General features: G+C 27.7%; 2 protein-coding genes and 2 non-coding genes across 4 annotated transcripts in view; 3 read left to right on the top strand and 1 right to left on the bottom strand.

The window, feature by feature from the left end:
- Positions 1-22136, bottom strand: part of LOC111038815 (calcium uniporter protein, mitochondrial) — a 74329-nt gene extending 52193 nt beyond the window's left edge. The window contains exons 1-2 of the mRNA XM_022322056.1: positions 21958-22136; positions 2779-2896 (exon numbers count right to left, since the gene is read on the bottom strand). Of these exons, the coding sequence (XP_022177748.1) occupies positions 2779-2896; positions 21958-22071 (232 nt within the window). The 5' untranslated portion in view covers positions 22072-22136. The remainder of the gene's footprint in view (positions 1-2778; positions 2897-21957) is intronic.
- On the top strand, positions 8037-8118 carry Trnas-aga. The gene has a single exon. It is a non-coding gene; the product is annotated as a tRNA-Ser (tRNA).
- Positions 10882-10963, top strand: Trnas-aga. Its single transcript has one exon. It is a non-coding gene; the product is annotated as a tRNA-Ser (tRNA).
- A 243-nt stretch (positions 22137-22379) lies between the features above and the next one.
- Positions 22380-23776, top strand: LOC111038823 (cytochrome b-c1 complex subunit 8). The gene is made up of 2 exons (XM_022322067.1): positions 22380-22515; positions 23036-23776. Exon 2 carries the CDS (start codon positions 23039-23041, stop codon positions 23288-23290), a length of 252 nt encoding a protein of 83 aa, XP_022177759.1. The 5' UTR covers positions 22380-22515; positions 23036-23038; the 3' UTR covers positions 23291-23776.
- The last annotated feature ends 2719 nt before the right edge of the window (positions 23777-26495 follow it).

The raw sequence follows: 26495 nt of genomic DNA, 5'->3' as shown, positions 1-26495 counted from the left end.
AGCTAGATAACCTCCTGTACTTCGTTCAATTTTAAAAATGCCAACTCTACATGAGACTCAGTTGTGATAATACGAGCAGTATATTATCAGGTAGACAATCCATTTACGGTCCCCAGTAGGTGCGTTCCTACTATATATGAATTGTATGTTTTTTTTTTTTACTTTTTTTTTTTTGATTTCTGACACGCCGATGAGCAGTTATAAGTGCAACTCAGCCCCCTTGGTAGGCAATGTGCTAAAATTCGATTTGATGCATGCTTAATGACGATCGAACAATGGCAACCAATAAACAAAAAAATACTAATTAATTTAATTTCAACTAAATATATTTTATTTCTCCTGTTCCTGTACCAATAGCAACCATTTATAAACCAAAAATGTCATTCGTAAATCAAAATTTCTGTTTGAGCAACCCTCTATGTTGGATCTACCGGGTCCAATTGTGAATCTAAATTATCCAGGGGACCACTCAAACACAAACCATTTTATTAAAATCGGTCCAGCCGTTTAGGCAGGTATAGGAGACATAGATACAAACAGACAGACAGACATCAATTCAAATATATATAGATTATAGTAGATATACATTATAAATATGTCCCAAAATATATGGTTGCGTGACCTAGTCTGATTGTACATACAGACAGACAAACATTCATTTTTTTTCACTCAAACATTGTTATTACATAGGTACCTAGCTACTAATCGTACATCATAGGTTATAGGTATACACAGTACACACATCTTATTTATTACTATATAATATTATTTTATCTTTTAATTTTAGTTATCCTTTTTAATTAAATAATTTAATTTATAATAATAAGTAATAAATAAGATAATTACATTTTACTTCATCATGTATTCTACCTATGATATATTTACTATGGTTCTATGTTTAAACATTAAATACCTAAGTATACATGCGTTACGTTGAAATATATGTTTAGTTTATACGTACCCAGTTGAGTAGATAACCGCGGAACCTACTAATAAATGTAAACATCAACTTATTTCAACTTAAGGTTAGGGTTATATTTGTCAAATTTTCAAGTTTAATCATTTAAGTTTTCAAGTAAGTACATAATAGTTCTTATATTTAATACAACTATAGAGTAAAATACTTTTAAATAATAAAATAATAAATAAAAATAAAAATAATAATAATAATAATAATTTTTCTAATAACTTTTTAAAAAAAGTAACATATACATTATACATATTATTATGTTGAACAGAGAGAAAATAATTTAGAATAAATATAAGGATAGAATGTCCATCAGTTACACATGGATAATTTCGACATTAAATACCTACATCTTAGATTCAAAGCAAATGTAATAAATAAATAAGTACATACATAGTATATAAAACTCACAATAATATATTATTTATTTTTGGTTGTATAGATATTTTGTTATCATTTTCTCAAGTAAAAAAATGCTCAAAAAATACTAAATAAATAGTTTGAATTTTGGGATTAGTCTAAGTACTTCATCAAAAATTCGCTTCACATTTTGACAAAACGATTTAAGACTTTTCTAATAACTCGAAAAGTCTAAAATTAGTCAAATATTAAAAAACTTATTATATCATAGAAATGAGTTATCTGCCAATTTAAAGATATTAATTGAAGTAAAAATTAAAAGTAAAAATTAAAAAAATTAATTAACCTTATGACGAGATTCGAAAATTACTTACTTATGTATTAATACAATCAACACAAATTAAAATTGGCTTCTAAGAAATTCTGATTAATATAATAATGATCAACTAGTCAACTGTAGGTATTTAAAGTTTTATTTTACAGCTATATTAAAAAAGTAATAAATAACAATGAACTATCAAACGATATACAAATTAATATAAAATAAATGCATTTAACAGCAAATCAATTAAAAATTAGTTTTGAAAAAATTCTCATGTTTGGCATTTTTTATTTAATTAAAATTTTAGGCAAATTCTTACTTAATCAACTAAAAAATAAAACATTATACCTAAGTACATTTTATTATTATCAATCATTCAAGTATTAAGAATAATATAATCGAAAATCGATAAATAAGCCGGAAACATTATAAAATAACTATTTATTTAATTAATAAGCAACCAGCTAATCGTCTCGAAAAAAAAGATTTATTTATAATAATAATATATTAAATGATTCAAGATATATTCAAAACTAAATTTTAGTCATATGTTTATCCAAGCCCATAATTAGGGGGATGCCAGGGTGAGCAGTCGCCTCCCCAGAAGTAGAACTTAGGGAACAGTTTAATTTTTTAGAGTTTTTTTTGTGTGTTTGAATATAGTATAACAAAATGTGATATGATGTGTCAAGTTACTAAAAGAGTACTTTAGTCAATTTGAAACATTGAGTTAGTTTTTACTTTATACGCGTATGTTGTAGAGACTAGTAGACTAGAGACGTAGAATACTGGCTACAGTATAGGTTATTGTGTCTTAATTGTGTGTGGTTGTGGTATTTTGGTTACGGAAAAATAGGATGTTAAAATTGGTGAATGGCCATAGAGAAAAAGTCATCTTTTTCCTTTAAAAATATACAAAAAAAAACATTCTGCCTTGGATGCATGGTCCGCCATATAATATTATACATAAATAATATATGAATATAGGCCGGTACAGGTCAAGTAATCGTATTCTTCCTTTTTTTATGTTCAATTCAGAGAAAAAATACAAAATATGGTGACCAACCTTGACATACCTACCTATGCTTAATATCACATTATAATTAAGAATCTTTAGTGGTATTTTTACCTGACTTGTCATATGAAGGTTTTGATATTTGTTTTCCTTCATTTCCATCACCCGAAAACGTTGTAGAAATTGAGCTATACCATCGTTTGCAATGGTGACGACGGCATCGCTGAACAACCTGAAAAATGGAATTAAGATGCTATTGATTAACAGTAACTTATTATCCTATATAATAAAATAAAATGTAATCCATTCAAGGTATATATGTACTAAATACTATTTTCCCAGTTTATGTATGATTTAACAACCAACAAATAATCAATTTCTTAAGTAATAATACATTTTTATTAAAACCAATAACCTATATATAAATAAAATTTAAAAAAAAATAATATTTCGAGTGCTGAGCTATTGAATGTATGAGAAATTTTCGCTTTGTTTTTAGTTTATTTTCAAATATTGTCGATAAATAATTTTTCGCTAGGTCAAAAAACTTAAAAATGTAATTGTTGTAGGTAGTTAAACATTTATAAGATGTTCAGTTTCTATTCCTATAGCTAATTAAGTATTAACAAATTAAAACAAAGTTTTTTATAAGTAGTTAAGTTTGCTCTCAAATCATAGATAGACTAGCATTTAAATATAGTGAATATGTGTTAGGTAGGTGTTCATCATTTTAAAAATTGTGTATTTTTTCGGTGGTTATGTGTTCGGGGGTTATTTATCAGAGAATCCACATAATGAATATATATATTATGTTTTCATAGTTATAATCAGTCATGTATTATAGTGAGTATTGACAGTATTGTTTATGCATACCTACTTAGTTGTTACCTATAAAATATAAAATATGTTTGTGTGATATTTTATAATGTAACCATGTAGGTAGATAATATTTCTTATCCGGTTAAGAAGATTATTATTAAAATTTAAATTCTATTTTTTTACTAAATATTTATAAATAAGATATTATACATTACATTTCCCTATAGGTACCTCAATACTTAGTTTATTGAGAAAACAAGTCATAAAAGTATCAAATGTTATCAAGCCCTTCAATTGTTTAACCGTTAAACTCTTGGTACTATTTATTAACACAAGAAAGGACCTAGTGTTTGAAATATAATACCTAGTTGTTGAATACTTAGGTTCAGAAATTGCCCAAAGTTCCAACCAATATATATCCATTGTAGAATTGCACACAAACATATTATTCATTTTTATTTAGAACAACATTTTTAATTAAAAATTCTTAAACAAATCGATATTTTCTATTGACTAGAAAACGAAAAATCAATATAGTTATGTTTATGAAATATGACATTGCTGAATGAACTCAAAAGATTTACGTGGGAATTAATTTAAATTTAATAGCTTTCATGGGTAATTTATGCATGACCTTGTAATTTAAAAAAAAGTTTTTTATACAATTTTGTAATTAAATATTATATTAAATTATTGCATCAATTTACCTAGGTATTTATCATTTTTCATACTGAAATTAAATTCTATTACAGACATATTTTCTATAATTATTGTTAGATTATCATATCTAAAAATCGAACAAAAAGAAACGATAATAAATGCAAACTGTGTCATAGGTACCGTGTACACAGTTTGCATACGCGTTGGTTCATAAATATTAAAACTAAATGTAGTTACTATTACGGTAGAATAGTTTTTGATAAAATGTATATGGTACGTTATACAATGTAAATGAGTATATTATGTGACATAGGTACCTTACAACTTTATAATTGTTTAATCTCCATCGATTTGTGATTTGTATAATACTATGATAGAGTCTATATACAAACCTAGATAATAACTAATAAGTAGCTAATAAGATATAATCTAAAATAATGTAGATTTCAAACTTGTGAATTCTGTACGATTATTGAGTTGGTTACACATTTTATATAGTTTTTGGAAAATCACCAAGAACTAAACATCAAATTTAATGTCAGTAACTAAATTCTTTAAGTCGAGGCCAAAGATAATCTAAATGAACACAAACTAGTTTTGAATGTCAAATTGTAATTATTAAATAAGAAAAGTTCTATACTTGAACAGTAAACACTATTTTAAAGCTAAAAATACACTGCGTGGTATTTTAAAGTTTCTACGCCTTAATTTAATGTAATAATAATAAAAATATTATAATAATACTATACATATAATATACACATACACATACATAATACACGAACAATTTTTTTAAACTTAATTTGGTTTACTGCAATTATCTATAGAAAAATTAAATGCTACCAGCATGTCTTGTATTAAACTTAATCCATCTTAATAAAACTGAAGTATCATTAATACATACTATGGTTAAATTTTAAATGCCTACATTAAATTACATGATTTAAATGGATATAAAAATAAATATATTTTGCAATGGTCAAACATATTTTGTTCGTTTGTACTTTATAGAATGAATTTTTTCAAACTAAAACGATGGTATATTAACATTTTATTATAAAATACATAAAGGCGTGGATATACCATTGTCCATTGGTACGCCATAGGTTTTGATTTTGGAACGTTCCTAAAGTATTTTAATTCAAGATTTAATTTATTCCAAAACCAATATAATAATATCCAATAGGTATATCGAATGCATAGAGACCTGTAGATGTTAAGAAGATCCAACATACTGCCCCAACTCGAAATACTTACATACCTACGTAATTAATATACTAAATACTTAATTATACTTAATTCAGTTTTCATAAAATGTATTATATACAATATAATAAATTAATATCTTATTTTAAATGTTTTGATATTTTTATTATTGTAATCACTTCTATCAATTATTACCACAATATTGTTTGTGATAATGTTTTTTATTTAGAGACCACATTCGTTTAGCTTTAAACCTGTCACGCCAAGCAATATGATCTCCAAGCCTCTACATGTACATCTATAATAAAATATATAGTTAAATAAATGTGGCGTTAACAATAGAAGTAATAGAACATTTCCATTTTATTGTACTAAATCTACATGTAGTTAGTATAGAATAAGTATAATTATATGCAAGAAAATACGAACATTTCAACAGTATGATATGAACCCTTTTTTTATGGCGCATTCGATGTACATTTTGAATACGTCATGTACATTGTACATGTTCAACCCCCCCCCCCCTTTAGTATTTTTTCAGTTTACGTAATTAGGTAAAAATTTATAATAAAAATGATGACAATTTAAAAAAAAAATTAATAGTACTAATAAAAATAAATACTAAATTAAATTAAGGGAATTTCAGTGTTACCGTCACAATCGAGTTTCGATTAAAAATGTTCGGCGAGAAGACCGTCGTCACCGAAGTTATTATTTAATAATTATTATTATTAGATATAGGATATTCCAAATTATACTCCATTATATTATAACATTATATTTTAAACTGAAAAATAATTCTTTACACATTACACAGGACAGATTAAATGGATTGACCATGTTGTCAGTATACCGTGATATAAATTTAACTCCTGAAGAAGTCATTGATGAGTTTGGACAAAAACCCAGGAAAATAGACATTGTTTTATAATGAAAATAAATATTAGTTAAACAACATATTATTTTGATTTATCAATGTATAATATATATATATGTATATTATTTTTTATATGTAAGCCCCCCCCCCCCCATTGAAAATAGCTGTGTACGCCACTAGTCATGTATCATACTGTATCATACATTCGTACTAAACGGTGACGCAGTTTGTGAAATGGAATGATGCACTAGGTACTTGACCTCGACGTGCCGCATTATTGACATCACATCCAAATGTGAACATTGAAACCAGTTGGTCATGTTTTTGTAATTTAGTATTTACCTCAAATGTTCATATTCTTAGTAATTGTATAGTTTGCGATTTATTGATCGACTAATAATGCACACAGAGTAAATTCTATGAATTACTATATTATTAATATTTAATTAAGATGTACCTATCAAATTATTGATGAATAAATTATAGAAACAAACGCAAATAAGTAATGCAATAGATCTTTTTAAACATTAAAGGTAAGAAAAAAAATTAAATTTGTTATTAGTCTCCAAATCACAATTTGGTATTCTTCTAAACAATATGTCTAAATTATTTTCACATTACAAAAACAAGGAAGTACGATTGTATGATACTATGATATTGTGACCACAATGGACTACAAATTATAATAAATAATAATTATACGGTCAATGTTTATAATATTATAATGATTATTAAATACATTTTTACCAATTTTATCAATATTATGTAACTTTGTTTATTTTAATGTAAGTACCTGATTGATTTTTTTGAGTGACTCATCGCGTTATGATCTTAATCATATAAAATGTTTCTTACTCCATAAAAAAAGTAATTTCTGATAAAATTACACCTTTCATATTCTCTATCAAAATGTTATGAAGAATAAATAAGAACTAATCACTAAGAATTTTCTTCTGAATTCTTTAAAAGCTAGTTATTTTTTAAATAAGGTCGATGTTATAGTGAGTTGAACGCGGGATAGCTCCTTATCCAATACAATTTACTCTAGATTATAGAGAATTTTGGATTCTAAATTAAGTCCATACAAAATCTATAGGTACAGAGATATTATCTTCAAAGAAAAAATATTTACCATCAAAAACCAAAGTTTTATTACTGAAAAATTGGATTCTTGTCAAAAACGAAAGACCATCTTTTACTCAGCTCTTGGCATCAGTATATAACTCTTAAAATAAATTTCTTTAGATATCATACTCGTAACTCGTGTATTAAAATATACCTAGTATATTCTCTATATAATAATGATATAGTTTAAAAATTGTCTTCATTACAGTTTTATTAATTTATAAATAAAAAGGATGCATCAGTACAAAAACTGGTCAATTTTAATAATATTGGTAGGTACATATTTAGCGTCCTCCACATTGCACACAAACAGTAGGTATCTGCCTACAAAAATCGAGTTAAATACATTGATAAAAATGATACCTAAACAAATTAGGTAATTGTTTAAACTTATAATTCAAAACATTATTTGTTCACTAAATAATTTAAACTAACTAAAATTAAGATCGTAATTTGTATGCTAAATTCGAAATTATATACATACATATAAAATTAAAGGAGATACAATGGGATAGATAATACATACCTAATTATACATTTATAAGTAAAATTTAAGTGCGTAATTTAATTTATATTATCGAAAGTACAGTCGTACAGAACACAAAAAATGTATGATCAAAATGTATATATAGTAATATGGACACCCCGAAGTTAGATGTATTTACTTTGCCAAGTTTATCAACAAGCAGTCGTGGCCGAGCGGTTAAGGCGTCTGACTAGAAATCAGATTCCCTCTGGGAGCGTAGGTTCGAATCCTACCGACTGCGAGATTAATTTTAATTTTCTCAAGAAATTTCAATATGAATTTTAATTTTATAATCTTAAAATATTTTATCATTCATTTTCAATATTTGCATACATTTTATCATCAAGATAATTATAATACAAATAATTACATATTATTTTAGAAATTTTATATTTTGAATCACAATGTATGAATAATAATGGTAGGTATGCAGTGTCGGCCTGGCCATGGCCGCTAGGCGGCAAACGCGTCCGGGGCCCTCGGCCGTATTTGTGTTGGGGGCCCTCCGCCCCCGATCGTACTCAGAAATATAAATATTGGATAATGAATATTATTATTAATAATATCATTGTACAATTGTATCATTTATAATAATATTATGTATTTATGTGATAACTTTTGTTATCTGTGTGAGTGATTATTGTTATAGTGAATAGTAGATAGTTTTCGACCTCCAGACGGAAAAACCAATGTACCATTAATGCTAATGTCCATTGAAAAGGATATTTTGATTGACTCAGATGAGTTGATTGATACGATTGCTGACTCATCTAGTGAACTAAAAAAATTACTCATATAAAGAAAATCAAATGCACAATCAATTTTGAATTTGAATCACATTAAAAAAAATATTAAGTTGTATAATGTGAGAAGGTATTATTTATATTTTGTAATATGTAAAAAAATTTTTAGAATAATAAATTATTAATCTAACTTAAATCTTAACTTAATGGATGGTTAATTTTATATATGGTACCTTTAAAAAATTATAATATTTTACACTACTTATAAATACATTTTTAATAATTTTATGAACAAACATTTTTGGGGGCCCTTCTGAAGAAATGCATCCGGGGCCCTTAAGGTACCAGGCCGACACTGTAGGTATGCACCTATAGTATGTGGAACTGTGAAAGTTAAATATTATCAAAATAACACGAAACACTATTTAATAATATTATGCATGATGTAGAAGGTGTAACAGAATTATCTGACAAATGAAATAAGTATTGAGTATCCCATTTGTTATCTATCATTTTATCAAATTGTTCTGGAAAATTTTTTTAAAAATTTGATAAATCTAATTTTTAGAAAAATTTCTATGGTAAAATCATTTATTGTCAGGTAGCTTATTTTTTATAACTTTTTGAAATATCAATATTTTTTTGAATTAATTAATTTAAAGCATAATAACTTTTACATTTTGAGCGGAACGATGAATGTATTTATTTTACAATATGTATTTTATTTTGAATATAAGTGTCTTATTTAGTAGAAATTAGATTTTCAACTTCAAAATTTTATCTGGTGGGAAAGTACATCTAAAGTTGATACTTTCGAAAGGTCAAAATTTAAAATTCACAGTACTTTTCCAACACATAATAAAAAACCCCAAATAAATAAGGAAAAACGAGGATCGATACGCAAACCCGATTTTCTGGGGGATCGATTTAGTTTATAGATGAAGGTATTTAACTTTTTTTGAGGTACCTATGATGCTTTATAGGCATAAGAAAATATCGATTCTTATTAGTTTTTTAAAATTACTGTCTATGAAAAAATTGTTGGTCGATCAAAACAATTGAAAATTTAATACCAAGGTTCATCATAAGTTATTGCATGTGCAAATTTTAAAAAAAGTTGAAAGTCTGTAATTAGAATTTCGCCTAAATTCATCAAAATAACAAAAATGTTCAAACTATTTTGAGTTAGATACTCATAACAAATTTTCTATTATATCTAAAATTTGAATTTTCATACAAGATTTCTCATAAGTTTCCATCTCATAAGATTTAACTAAAGTCAAAGGAATATTTAAAATATTTTTTATGAGTAGGTATTTAAAGCTCAATATTTTCGACATTAGAGATATTCACCCCTAATTTAACGAATTCTCATCGGAAGTTGTTCTTATTTGTTGCAATTCAAAAACTAGATACTGGAAATGTCCACCGAATATGTATCATTTTTTATATAATATAATAATATTCTATATAACATTTTAAAAATATTTTGTTGGTAAACAGCGTAAAGTTCCTTTTATAGTCATATGTTGTTATCATAATAGTAAAAAAATATTAAAGATGTATAAGCGGGAGTTTCTCTTGGAAGCATTTAAAGTTCAAAATTTGACATAACTTAACATAGTTATGAATGATGTTACCAATATGATCTTTAAAAATAGTTAATTGTTAATTTTTGTAGATGATCTAAAATTCTAAAACTTTATTCTCAAATTCGTTCATTTGAATCATTTGATGATTGTGTTAAATTAAAATTTAATTTAAATACATTTATTCATGATGTACGGCCTTAGCGTAAAAGCTGAAAAAATATCAAAAAAAAACTTTTTATAGAGGTCAAAAATTAAACTTAAAATGTATTTATAAAATTAATACTGATCCAACTGTAGTATTACAAATAAACGATTTAAATATATTATTATAAACAAACGACCCGTCTCTCAAAAATCATATTAATTGTAAATATATGATATACAATAAGGCCTTACGCGTATTAGGTTTTATACTTGGTAACTCATAACTGCTCAACATTTAAAAGTAGAGCAGTACATTTTTTCAAAATATCTTTTTCGAGAATTTTCTGGCATAAGTAAATCTTTAATTATTGACTACACATATAATTTAAATAATATCTTTGTACGTTTAACAGGTATACATTTTTCATTTTTTATTTGTCGGGTCTTTCTGTTACACTCTGTATACCTAGTTATATATAGATTACAACGAAGTTAGATGTATTTACTTTTCTTACTTCATAACAAGCAGTCGTGGCCGAGCGGTTAAGGCGTCTGACTAGAAATCAGATTCCCTCTGGGAGCGTAGGTTCGAATCCTACCGACTGCGAGATAATTTTAATTTTCTCTAGAAATTTTAAGGTGAATATTTTTATATGGATATGTTATGTACCATAAACTGTTGGTAAATCATCAAGATAATTTTTTACTTATAACTAATAGACTATTTACACAATCTGGAGATTTTATATTGTGAAATGTGAATATACACAATGTATAAATATTATATAATAATAATTGTATCTATACATTTATATACAGTGTATCTACAATATTATGATGATGTTACAATTTAAAATATTATTGTTTTGATACAAAACAATTTTCATGCACTACAGAATATTATGTAAATAATCAATGTTATAAATATTATTTGGAATAGAAGTACAATAATATTCTAAAGTTGCATTTTAGTAATATTTGGAAAGTATTCATCGCTTACATGCGTTCACGTTCGCATACTTTGTGAATGACACGTGAACGTCACTTGCTTATATCAAATATAACCGGATCGTGAACGAAATTCATGCTTTTAAGGAACTTTAATTCGTTCATATGAAATTCCTTTTCTGAAATACATACTTCATAATATTATCATGCTATTGTATCAATATTTTATCTACGTGTTAGTAACAACAAATTCATATTATCATACAATATTTATGATTTTCATTAAATGCTTATGCAATTTTAAAAATATGTTGGTAATTGGTATTTATTTGTATATTCGTATGATATACATTAATGTAACTATATTAACACGATATTGATAACGAACATAAAGAGAACAATTTTGACTTTAAAGTTTAAGTTTCAAACTATAATATAAGTAACTAACAAAAATATTAAATGTGTTTTACATCATATTAACTGTATATTTTACTTGGTTTTGATTTCGATATATTTGGTACCTTGTTCCCACTACCTCGCAATTATTATGTTGGATAGGTATATAAGTAATATAAAAAGAAATAATAATTTAAATGAACAACTAGATGAAACGAGCATACCCCATTAAAAAGTGAACAACTTCGTTTTTTACGCATTGGACGTATACAAGAATACAATTTTCGAGTGAACTTTCCAAACACTGCATTTTAGATAGAAAAATTTAAAAAGGTTTAATATAATAAAATGTATTATTTATAGAGGAATATATATCCTTATAGGAATAGATTCTTATAGAAATACTGTTACTCCACCAGACATTGTGAAATCAACAAAAGTTATGTTACTTGTTACTTACATAAAAATTTAAAACAAAACCTAATTGGTTACCTGTATAAAACCGTTGAAAGTTGGAACCCTCCAAAGACCATACAACGGAATTAAAATGTAAGCGACACCATATCATGTAAAATGGTTATTTATAAAAATAATTACTAATTAGGTATGAAAAATGGAGTGAACCGTGAAAATATAATTATTACCTATACAAGTACATTTAGTTTTATTATTTACACTGACTTTGGTTTAGTTACTAATTATTTTGTATACATTAACAAAGATACAATAAGTTGATGGAGACTCGGATGTTGTGTGTATGTAGATACATAATATAAAGGAATGAAACCAACGCCCAAACATGGGTCTTAACATTGATCCGATAGCGCGCTAGCGCGACCCCCTGAACCTCTCTCCCAGTCACGAGTCAGTACGTCGTACGATATATACGTTGTACGCACCGATCGAGTTGCGTGTTCCACATACCGGTCATGTGGATTGCCAGGGTTGGCTGTGAGGTGAAAAATTCCGCAAATTTATACAATTGGGACAGTGGAAAGAACTGAAGAAAATGTGGGTAAGTGCACATTCAAACAGCGTTTATAAAATAATAGCAATGGAATGCATTCTTTTGTTTATTATAAAAAACAACAACCACAAATAAAACAAAACACCAACATAAAAGAAATATTAAAATCTCAACACCAATGCATTTATTATGATTTTATATTTGCTAAATTTGTTGTAAAACATTGAATCAATTAACTCTTACTAAGTTATTTCCTATCTAAATTTAGTTCACATATTAAGATTAATAATTCTAAAATTCCACTTTAATATTATAGGTATGTATTTTTTTTTTACTTTTTACTACAGCCTTTTTATTCTAACAATTAAATAAGTAATGACAATTTTTTTTAAATGTAATACATTCTTGTTTCGAATATTACTTGCATTGCCTCAAAATAATCATACATTGTATATGTATACATATTACATTCATAAAATGAGCACTTCCATAAAATGTTTAAAATAATAAACTTAAAGGTAGGTAATGGCAATACACATTATTTTATTTTATTTTACTAACTATATAAAATTAAATATACATTTTTCCATTTGCTACTTATACAAGAAAATTTCAAACAGTTATTCTATCTACTCATCCATTCAAGTCTCCAACACTGCTTACGGCTTTTCAATTATCACAGTATACGGCATGAAAGATTCTTTGAATATTATATTTATACATTACCATACAATACTAGTATTTATTTTAATATTATAAACATTAAACAATTTGTATATATAGAATATACAAATGCAGTAGATTAAACAGTATCTTGTTAAAAATAACATAATGGAAATATTACTGTTTAAAAATCATAAGTTGAAATAATAATCTTTTAGTTAAAAAAGTTTGTATAATATACCTATTTTTTACTGAAGTACCGATACTGCGGGAAAAAAATATAATTTTGTGAATTATTTTTTATTGTTTAATTTAAAAATGTATAAATTATCAATAAATAGGTATGCTTATATACGTTATACATTAAACATATTAACTAGGTAGGTGTCTTGCCCGAAGTTTTCCGAGCCCAAGATTTATATTTAAAAAAATATGTTTGTAAAAAAATGTATATGCCATATTTCTTCAAATTATATTAGTAATAAATGTAACTATTTAAATAAACAAAAACAATTTTCTTTTTTCGTAAGCTAAAAAAACTTATGCGTAAGCTATCCTTTAGCTACTTATAGGAGCTGAAAGGAGGTTATAATTAATGCTCTCCAAATTTCAAGTAATCTATTGATATAACTTTTATCGAAAACAGTCAAGTCGTTTTTTGAGGCTATTAACTTCAGATGATCTAACATCCAATTTTAGTTGTATAACCCAACATCGCCAATAAAAAGTGAGAATATATACACAATATAGGCTATAATGTATCAAGGTGAATCTTGATTTTGATGTACTACAGTTCACAGGCAAATCTGTGTCAGTGTACTCATACATCACCTTATGAACTAATTCGACAAATATAAACAATTCGCTTGCGACGGGTTGGATATAAATATAACACTTGGTATAAACCAACGTGATTCAAACTACACATTAAGCTTTCCTGGTATCTCCAACAACAATTTGAAAATTTCACAAAACCGGTCAAGTAATTTTTGAGTATCTTAGCCACATATTAGACTAAGCTAAATGATTTAAGCCACATTCAACTCTCATTTTTGTTTTAAGATACAATCCATTTACTCGTAACTATATAAATGTGACGTTTTTATACATACTTAACTCTGCCTGAGTAACTAATGGTATCATGTATACACAAAAAAATTCTAATTTTTACTAATTATTTTTCCTGTAACCAATAGCAACCATTTATAAGTAAAAATATCCACGGTAAGTAACAAAATCCTTGTTTGAGCCTCTTTCCTGGTCGGATTAACCCTGTCCAATTGTGAATCTAAACCATCCAGGAAACCATTAAAACACACACAGAAAATGTCATCAAAATCTATCCAGCAGTTTAGAATTAGTTCATTCTAACTTTATATAAAAATTGTAGTTTGTATGAAGAGCTTAAAAAGTCTAAACGGTTATATACCTATCTATAGCATCAGAGTACCAAATTTTTGAGAATTCCTGAATAACTAGCTACATAAGGAATTATCAGTCCCAAAGCAAAATTCAACATCACTTATTTAAATGGTTCGATTTTAAATCATATTTAAATGAATTATTATTGGTGTTGTCATATTTGTACCAAAATGTCGGTCATTTAAAATCAGGACCTAACCACTTCATAATTCTTGAACATAATATTATTTAAATAAAAGTTGAATTAATTTTTATTTTTATCAAATATTTCTTTGACTGTACCTATATTATTAAGGTCACCCGCTCACCCTTATGACATACCATTACCGGGCACTTGCCGGCCCCCCATGGAATAGATATAAAGCATTGCATATTATAGTATAGTACAGCCCTGAGTATCATCAAATGCCCAAAAATATTTCATATGTGCCATAAATATAATGAGTAATAAAAAAATATGGAGGGCTGCAAAAAAATTGGAAACAATCGTTGTGTCCAAATCATACACATTAAAAAAGTTTTGTTTAGAATCTAAAAGCACATTAAATTCAAATCTCTAAAAACAAATGGCACATATTATAATATATCTTTGATCAAAACGTGTTTATATTTTAATAATTGCAAATTTATATCTATACATTACACAATACATCATTTCGATGGAAAACCTATATTATGATGTCATTTATAGATATTAGATAATTTAGATATCAGTTCAAACTAAAAACTTATAGTATTGTTTTGTTATTGTATTCAAACAAATGTTTATAAAATAATTACTACTGCAGCATTTGACTAACAGTATAAGTTTTATAATTCCATCAATTGTAATTTTATTTTAGAATTATTTTATACTGAATTATTTTATTATTAGATATGGTTTATCAATTTCTCCCTAACTGACTACTACATAATATTATCTATAGCCGTTCTGGCTATCTACATATTAATTTTGATGACAAAAATATTTGCGTTTGAAGGTCAATCACTATTATCAAATACTATAGGTACTTACTTAACCTAATATAGATATTCTACCTATGATACAAGTACCATTAAACGGTTGAAACCAATAATGGATAGTAAATAATATTCAAAATCCAAAATAATAATTCGATTACTTTTCCAATAGACAACAAAAAATCTTCAATAGAACTTTAGACAAATTAGTTTATTTTAAATATAAGGTATTTTCAGTTTTCATGGAAAAAAATGTAAATAACCATATGTTTAGTATGATGAACAATATTAATCAAGACACCATAAAAATAATATATAATATAATATAATGCTGAGTGATTAACCAATCATGACCATTGGGTCACAATCTCAACGGGTCACACACTCTTTAATTCTTTAATAAAAAAATTATTCAAACTATAAATTTTCGATTTTTTTAATACACTTAGAGACCTTATATTTAGATCGGTACTTTGAGATATTTTGGGAGTTCAGGAGTGTCCTTCGACGTAATAAATTTCTTTTTTTAAAAGAGAAGTTCTCTCTTTACTGTAAATTTTTAAGCAGTTCATTTTTTTTTAATTGCAGCGCATCTAAATCGAAATTTAAAAGAAAAATTTCTGAGTTATTAAAATACGAATTCACTATAGGATCATAATCCTGAATAATTGTATTACATAGGATATAAAATTAATAATATAGTAATGCTAGTACTTACATACTCGGACAAATTATAAAATACTAATATTATATTAATATTAATTCCTTTAACTTTCAAGTATCATAATTCATAACCCATATACGATATACCCGGATATACCCCATATCATTAAACCTAGTACCTACTATCACAAAACATTATCCTCAGTAAATACAGTTGAATAATTCACTTAAAATAATTAATTAATAACAAATAATTCACCTTTAGTCGTTCAAAATTAGATTCATCAACACTTGAAGAAAAAAAATTATTTACTTAAAAATAATTGGAAGTAAAAATGTGTGTTTCTCATTTGAAAATATTATCTTTATATTAACTTCAAATTCCAAAAACTAAATTTCAATAAAATCAGAATTAAAGGGAAAAATGGTGCCTGGTGAATAATCCAGCATACCTACCTACAAAATTAAATTACTTTAAGAATGAAAATGTACATACCTATAATTTTTTTTTTACAAAAAACGATTTAAAAACAAAACAAATAAAAATTAAATTATCTTTAAAATTTATCTTTGCATGGTGTATAGGTGGTAAGTGGAAAAAATGAAATTCAATTATTCACTTACCCCACAATCTAATGAAAATAAAATTGTATAAGTAAAAATAATTATGTGTTTTTTTCATTTGAAAATTGATCAATAATTAGCTAGAACTTCCGCTTCAATATCTCTTTTAAGAGTGTATATATTTGATAAAGCGAAACACTTGAAACCAGTTAATTTGTAAAAAAAAATGGCCTGATATCATTAGGACAACTTCTTGGAAACGCAGATATCGATAAAATATTATCAATGAAACACCATCACTAAAAAAATCCACCCAACTCCTTCTCACTTATAGGTGCACTAACTGATACACTGTATATCCTATTGGCTATAACACATTTGCAGTTAACAAGTGCAGTATATGCCAGTACCAATCAACATAAATAAGCCATATTACAACATTAATCACAACACTTCAAGGTGTGTACTTATTATGTTTATATATTGATTATAATTTAATATGAGCATTGGATATACCAGCTATCAAATGATAAAATTGGCTTTTTGGAGAGAAAACACGTACCACATTGCAATTTTTATGGAACATTAAAATTATATAAAGGTGAACATTGGCAAGTGTGCAAATTTAAATAAATTGTTATTATTTGACAAATGTATTAACCTATTTATTTGTACCAAGAATACTCGAATATATTACAACGAAATGTACATTTTTCAATGATATTTTATAAATATACATTAGAGGGGAATTGAAAAATAATATCTATTCGCAGCTTTCGTCTATAATGCGCCGTCTTATACTGACATCAAAAAAAATTTGAGTAAGAAGATTTTTAATAGAGAAGTTGACAAATAAAAATGTGGACAAGTGGGTACCACTCTGCTGCACAGCAGATGTCGAGCATATCATTGTAATGGATGTGTTAATAATATATACATAATAAAAAGCGGGTAAGTGGATGTCGATCTGCTGTATATTAGGTGTCTAGAAGGTCGCTGTATGGATGATATTAAATTTGAATTCAATGATATAATATAATTGTATACTAAAAATGATTCTGAGCAGAGACGGTATATGTCAGTCTAGGATATTTTATTCTGTTATTATTTACTATTAATACGGACATACGGTAGCCAGTAAGTTGAATCAATATTATTCATTATATCATTCTTAAATTAACATTGATGGCGTGATGCTGGAAAAATATTAACTATACTTAGGTATGTAAAATTGGGATGTTTTGGAAGGGAATTACAACAAAATGACAAAAATCGTTATTCTTTGTGTTAATATGTAATTTTGTCCAAATTTAAACTTAAAATGTCTTCAATAAATATAACTGTATAAATATATTTTTTAGATTTTTTAGTTACGAAAAAAACTACATAAGTGGAACATTGTTTTAAATTTTCAATCCTTAGCTATAAAAATTGAAAATGTTATAAATATTTAACTACAAAATAATTTTTCAATGTTCAATTTGAAAAATGTTGTCAAATTTTAAAAAATTTTAAATGCTTAAAAAAAAAAAGTAGACTAGTATTTTTAATATTTTTATTGACATTATAAATTGTATAGAAAAAATGAAAGTTGAAAATGTCCATCAACAGCTTACAACAAGTCAAAATATTTTGTAAAATTTTTTCATATCTAAATCAAAAATCGAGTGAATATCCAATGTTGTAAAAATTTCAACTTCAAACGCTCATTAAAAAATTATTGTGGGTTTAAGCTCGAATTTTTTTTTAATTTCCACTAACAACAACTTACGAGGAAACTTATATTACATTTTCAAATTTTCAAGAGCAAAAATATTCTTTTCGACAGCAGTAATTTAAAAAAACAAATAATAATCGAAAATGTCATATGTATGAAAATTGTATGGTGTATAGAAAATGCTAACATAAACATTCAGTGAACATTTCATATATCGTTGGTCATTTTTTATAATTACTTACACTAAAAACCAAAATTGATTTCTTCAAAAACTGGTTTAGCGTAAAATTCCCGTTTTGTGTTTATTTTTCCCGTCGCTTTAAAAACCTTTCAAATTTTGACCTCAAGAGTGCACACTAACTAGATTTACTTTCCTAGCAGAGAAGTTACTATTGGATAAAATGGAAGCACTTTTACTGCCCCAAATCGTGATAAAAACACAAAAATATAAAAACACATATCATTGTAACATCAATACATTCATTGCTTCGCTCAGAATCTAAAATTAATACAAGCCGAAAATATCTCATGGCTATAAATAGCATAACTTTCCGGTGAACTTTTATTTTTGATAAATTTAAAAAAACTTGTTGTGAATCTTGTATTAAAATTTCTAATGTTAACTATGGAAAAAAACTTTTATACAATTCTAACTGAAAAAAAATACAAAGTTAGAAAAATTTCTTATGACTATAAATAGCTCAAAAAGACTCAAAATAATTTGAAAATATTGAAATGTATGAAAAATTATAGTATAAATATTTGGAGAACATATTTTCTTTGGTTATTCATTTTTAAATTATACAACAAAATATCAAAAATTGATTAATGGAAATTCGTTGATTTACCACTAAGCATCAAATACCTTAAAGATTTTAAACTCGAAAACCCATAAAAAATTTAGGTTACTTCCCAGAAAACTTAGAAAAGATATGCTGATGTCGAAAATCGGAACATTTTTACTATCCCAAATATTGTTAACAGAAAAAAAAAACACACATTGTAAATACAATACATTCATTACTACGCTCAGAACCTAAAACTGTAAACACTAATTTTTATAAACTAGACTCAAATAATAAATACTTCGGGCCACAGGGGCTAAACATTTATAAAGAACCAATTATTCAACATCAAAAACGTTCAAAAATCAAATCTAAACAAATTGTTAAAAAAACGACCTTTTTCGATACACTCACCATTTTAAATTTTATTATCTGACATTGGCATGCGCTAGAATGTCTTATGCAGTGTCTCTAATGAAAAAATTAGTTCCCCCAAAATAAACAAAAATTGTTTTGATTAGAACTAAAATATTGTCATTTTTAATTTTTCTATACACCTAATAATTGTATTTTATTTATATAATTACTTTGATAAAAGTATAGAAAACCACATATATCCACTCGGGGCTGTGCGGGTTCAATTTTAGCACCCCTTCAAGGCTTCAACCTGGACTCAAGTCGTTCCATTGTGCCCAGCACTCGTGTACGTAAACGGTTAAGCCATTAATAATAAGTAATATAACATCATGAAATATATTCATTTAAATCCGTTTATATTATATTTACTTTTTCTAAACAAGTGTTAATAATTAAAATAAAAGGCTAACCGCGTAAAGCAGTACGTATGCTAAACGTAAGCGAACTCGTGCATATAATTGACAAAATTGTTTCGCACATTAGCATCAGCGAAGACGTCCAAATTGTGAGTGTATAATATATGATACCTATATAATATGATTATTTACCATTGTAGTGTGTATAGGCATTACAACACTTTATCGTTACAATTTACAACACGACTACAATATATTATTTTAGGTGATACGGGCTATGCTAAAGTTGGAGGGAACTAAACTTTCCGACGATGTCTTTTAACAACGGTTTCCCTGGTGGCCCGTGGACTTTTAATTATGCATCGCAGCGTGTTAATGTCTCGTGACTCATGGGTAAGAGGTGTATGGATAGCGATTTGTTTATTTTTAATCTCGACCATAGGTATAGGCATAAATAATACGGAAAAGTATATAATATATTAGGTTTATAATATTATGTTCTAACCCGTCCGATAATATCCAAGTCCATAGGTTTGGGTAGGTACCTAAATACACGTAATCAAGTGTCTAGGACTTATATCGTGTCAAGGGTGGCCCTGGGGCAGGTAGGTCAACTGGGACATTTGTCCTATAACGTATCCGCCTTTATAAGAGCACCTTATCGTGAGAAACTCAAGGGTAAAAATATAGGCACAGCAAGACCAATGTATGTATATTTATGCTATACAACAATATTTATAAAGAGATAACTACATCTAAAATTATCGTAATGATGTATATTGTATAATAATAATAAATTAACTATAATAATAAGTTTTAACTAAAAATAAAATAAATCCTATTTTTATATTTTTTTAAATTAATATTTTGTAAGAAGTAGGTACAAGACTATTTTTTAATTAATTATCATAAAAAAATAGTTATTTTGAATATTTTATTAGGTAGGTATATATTATTATAATGAAAATAAAGTGTATAGAAATGGCCGAAGAAATACCCAAAACATCGAAGACAGCACAAATGTATACGACGTACATAAGGATAAAACCTCAGTAAAATCTGGGGGCCTAGGGCCAACCCCAGGCTTACTGTGTTTCCCCCTGTTCGAACTTTAATTGGACTTATTCGGAAGTGAGGTAGGTGTGACTGTGTGGGTCACGAACACAGCGGACAATCCGTACATATTGTATAAGCAGAGCCTTACTTGGGGAGGCTAGTGGGCTGCAGCCCCAGGCTTCGACATAATTAGGGCCCCCGCCCCCCCGTACATTACAGCAATACATGAAATAATTACCTATAGACTTATGGTACCTATACCTAATTTACTTATAAACCTGAAAAATAAATTTAATATTAAAAACGATATACCAAAAAAAATACATTTATAATTTAAGTTTAGGGGCCCCACCAAAAAATTAGCCCGAACCCGGAAATGCCTAAGAAGGGCTCTGCGTATAATTCCATAAATCGTATAAATATATCGTTAATCCATAAATAAAAACAGCAGTGCGCGTTCAACAGCTGCGTGTGGTGTACTACGGACAGCTGATGTGCGTCTGTCTGTTAATATTTCTCCCAACGAGCTACGCTGTCGAAATTAAATGATACCATAATGTAGGCAGGAACCTTCAACCTACAACTGCAGAGAGGCTGTACATTGTACATAGGTACAAGTTGCACATATTATTTTCAAAGTACATTTTCACTTCGTCTCTCCCCCCGACTTAATTGCGTGGCACTTACGTCGAACGTCCGGCAAATTTTCGTGATCCCACCGGTGGTGACGTCCCGGCGATGGTGTGCAAGTCCGAAAATTATGCGAGCGCGGACGACTAGATACGCCGCATTGGCAGCCATAGCGACCGCGGGACGTACGGCCCAACCGAACCAGAATTACGAACTGCGTATTCCCGCCGCCTGTGCGAGACGCGTAGTCCGTCCCGCCACCCACCCGCGCATTAGTATCCGTCCGCGTGCGCGTGAATGCGTGATAGTCTGGTCAGCTGCCACCGCGAGTAAGTTGTCGACCGTGGTTGTCGTCGTCGGCGTCGTGATAAAAACAAGGCCCACAGTGCTGCCGTGACCCGGTACACGTCCGCGCCGCCTGCCGTACATGCACTGTTTTCGCAAACAGCTGATACGGAGCTCGACTTTTTCGCGATATAATTTTGATAGCTGCCGCTCGCTCACGTCCTGCCGTCTTGACTTGTGATATTATAATTTTATATTTTCAGTCGTCCTCCGCCGTATTTTCACGTCCTCGTTCCATTTTCGCACGTTCCTGATCCTCAAGAAAATACCGTAAGTATTACATTATGTTTATACCAAATACCGTAGAAAGCAGCACAAGGTAGTGCGTACGTTGTTTTACACCACATCGAGTGTCCTACGCGATAACGGGTGATGAGACTAACGACCTAGACAATCTCGTCAGGACGTAGCGGGCGTTGGATGCCTTCTTCGTTTTGCATGTTAAAAATTCTCTTTTTATTAAAATGTACGGAGTCCGATTGTCAAATTAATTGCCTTAATGTTTTTATCCAGCATATAGAGTAATGCACATTACAATAAGATTAGATTCGACTAAATATTTTAGCAATTTGTTTTTAATTATATTTATACTTAATTTCCCAGTTAATTGATATCACCTATTGTAATTTTCATTACTTTTAGTTACATGCATAATACATTTTGTATTTAAAAAAAGTGATACACTAATTCACTAATTTAAGGTTACTTCTTTATTTTAACCTCGCTAATATTATAAATTCTTTGTTAATTGCCTTAATTTGTATTAATACATAATATTTCCTAATTGCAGAATATGGGTGGAGAGTTAGGAGAGCTGAAAAGTGACATCCGTGGAGTTATTACTACCAAATTGTCTCCATTTGAGCAGAAAGCATTCAAAGGACTCTTTTCTCATGGAGTTCCCAATGCCATTAAAAGGACTGCCTCTAATATACCTTACATTGTTCCACCAATGATTGTTGGTTATATCGTCTACGATTGGGCTGTACATGCCCACCACGAAAGCTTGAGGAAGAACCCTGCTGACTTTGCCAATGATCAATAATTTTTTTTTAAATTAATGCTTTTTGAAAATTCACCTTCTTAAATTACTGTAGAAAAAAATGTGTTTGTCAAACATAATTATTTGTAAAGCAACAGGCAACAGTAAAAAGTAATAAAATGTTTTAATTTGTTATATAGCTAAAATAAGTTAATCATTTAATAAATTTAAAAAAAATGGTTGAACATACATAACAAATATTTTTTATTTATTTATATTTTATTTGGAAGTTAAAATTGCAATTATTTTGTAATTTATAAACAACAATTAGATGAATTTCAAATGCCCAGTATAAATATATATTAAGTATAGTAGACATATGTGTGTGTTAATAAGTGGTATACGATTTTGTTATCTCCATAATAATTACAGTTAAGAGACTTATGATTTAAAAAAATAAGCATTATCTGTGTTCTGTCACCAATTTTTTAGATTTTTTTAGTATCCATAATGCAAGTTTTAAGTAAAGAATATTTTTACAATTTAAAATGTTTATAATCCATGTAATTAAAAATAGAAATGTGAATTATTTAAATTTTACTTTAAAATAAGAGTGGTTAGGTTTATCAAAATTCAAATATATTTTTTAATACTTGAAATTTATAAATATTTGTGCTACACTACTATCTCTTAAAAATTGAAATCAACTTCATTTTTAAGCCTAGATCTTTCATTGCAATGAAATATGATATTATAAAAACTAGTTTTCCCCTAAATATAAATATTAATATATTATAAATAAATGGTAAATACTAAATTATATTATTAATTTACAAGGTGGAATCTCAGCTAATGTATTAACTCATTATGTCAAGTTAATATAAAATATATTATTATATATAGGGGTTAGCTGCCCCCTGTTTTGTTGTTTTAATCAGTATTTTCTTTTTGGTTGTTTATTTAATAAATGACACAGGGGTAGAGGGGAAAGACAACCAGCTAGATTAAGTGCCCCCTCCATTGCGCTGTGGTTAAGACACAACAAAATAAGTTAAGTTGAAACGTTGAAAGTTAATTAGAAAAAATAGTAACTGAACCAATTCAATATTTTCCTTAATATTTATTATAGAATCCATGCCAAGACAATTAGCAAAGTAGAATAAATATATAACATTCACAAATACAAGAATATATAGTAAAAATAATACTTAGAACTTAAAGACAGGATTTATATGCACTTATAATTGTTAAATATGCATTATGCATGCTAATATGTGCTAAAAAAAGTTAAAATATGAAGAATAAAATGCATTTTTTTCATTGTATTTCATAATTTTGATTTGATGCTATACACACATTTAATATCAACTCTGGTTATTGGTGCATATTTAAAATTCACTTATACATCCTGTGAATAACTTCGAACAAACAAATTGTTGAAATTAATGCTTTTACCTTGAAGCGCCTATTTTAGAAATTAATTTTTAAACCATAATCCTTGTTTTTTACTTAAAACATTTGTACATTTAGTGTTAAATATTGTTCTATTTGAATGAAATGGTTTTAAATTTTCTGCAGCTTTCATCAGATAACATTTAAAATGTGAAATATTTCATATAATATATAAACAATAATTTTTTTTGTTCCCTTTTTGTGTTAGTTGTTTTTTTGTACTTTTTTACTTGCTTCTATTTATAGTGACCAAGTATTCAAAAATGTATAGGACATGCATTGAAGTCGGAATATACCAAATGCTATCTAAACTTTTGTTATTTAGTCAACCAAGTACCTAATGATTAATGGACACTTGTTGACTGTATGTGTGTAATGTTATAATAGCAACATGCATTGTATGCAAAACCCTGTCTTTACATATAAGACTAACTAACAGAAAAGTTATAGGGTAGGCAGTGGCGTAGCCAGGATTTTTTTTCGGGGGGGGGGGGCTGATCAATTTTTTACACAGCGGTGGTTTAGTTTTTGATACCATAGACCATTAAAATAATTTTTAAATTTTATTAACATTTCGGTGGGGCTGCAGCCCCCTCAGCCTACCCCCTGGCTACGCCACTGAGGGTAGGGTATATGATATTTTTAATCTATGCTATTCATTATAATAAAAAAAACTTAAGTGCCTACTTAATATGACTATAAAACTAACTAGCTAAATATTATGGCACAAATTTTAACTTGGGAAATAATAACTCGTTATGCAACTTTGTTAAAAGTAACTTAACTTTAAACTTTGAAACTCGTTAAAGCATAAACTTTATTATTTTTTATGTATAAATGACCAAAGTTTCATCCACGTTCTCATATTTGCATGTTCTGTTTATCACTCTTATTTAATTTCAAGAAAATCTTGTAAGTGACTTACATAGCAATATGCCAATATATATTTATATACATATTTTTCTTATACAAAAATGTGTCTTAATTAATATATTTTAATTTTTTGCCTCATTGAAGATAACATATTTTGTCTGGGCTTAACCCATCCCGAGTAATAAATTAGTTTCGTCTGTGATCTAAGTAGGTAGGTATATAGTTTTAACTTCAACCAAAGGTGGCTGGTATTTATGTTTCATAAATCTAATTTACTATATACACTAAGAAAATAGAAATAGGTTACCTTAGTTAGTTAGTTGTAACTTATGTTTTAACTAAAATTAATCTTAATTTCACAAGACACAAACGCAAACCCACTGTTCAGCCATTTAAGGGGTTTAAAATAGGCAATTGTAATGTCATTTTAAGAATAATTATCATAATATTTAATCTTAAATTAATTCAAATACTTAATTATTTTTAAAATGGTCCCTTTGTAGTACAAACAACTATCGTTGCGTTTTAATGAATTTATATTATAAAAAACTGGTTTCACATGGAACAAACTTACGAGTACCTACATTATTTCAGCAGATTTATCAAATGTTCACAACAGGCACCTATAGTGAAGAGAGAACATTATTTGTGTCGTAGAGTACCTATTTATTCTTTTAATATCAATAGTCAATAATTTTGAATGTTGTATCTTAAATGTTTATTTTACTTCCCTCCTACATGGAAGAATTCAGTTAGTATAATGAGCTCTAAACCTAATAAGCTTAAACACCTCACCAGTTCTCATCATCCTATCAGTTTACTACCCACATTTGTAAAGCTCTCCGAAAAACTTATTTTACGTAGAACTACACCATTAATTTACCAACATAGTATAATATTACCTACCGAAATCACAATTCTGTTTCCGTCGCAAACACAACAC

Source organism: Myzus persicae, unplaced genomic scaffold (assembly GCF_001856785.1).
Source record: "Myzus persicae strain clone G006 unplaced genomic scaffold, MPER_G0061.0, whole genome shotgun sequence".
NCBI classification, from domain to species: domain Eukaryota; kingdom Metazoa; phylum Arthropoda; class Insecta; order Hemiptera; family Aphididae; genus Myzus; species Myzus persicae.
The sequence above is the reverse complement of the archived record's forward strand: the minus strand, read 5'-3'. Positions and strand labels throughout refer to the sequence as shown.

Bases quoted from the DNA above. Each gene is read 5' to 3' on its own strand.
- LOC111038823 (XM_022322067.1), top strand. From the start codon at position 23,039: ATGGGTGGAGAGTTAGGAGAGCTGAAAAGTGACATCCGTGGAGTTATT.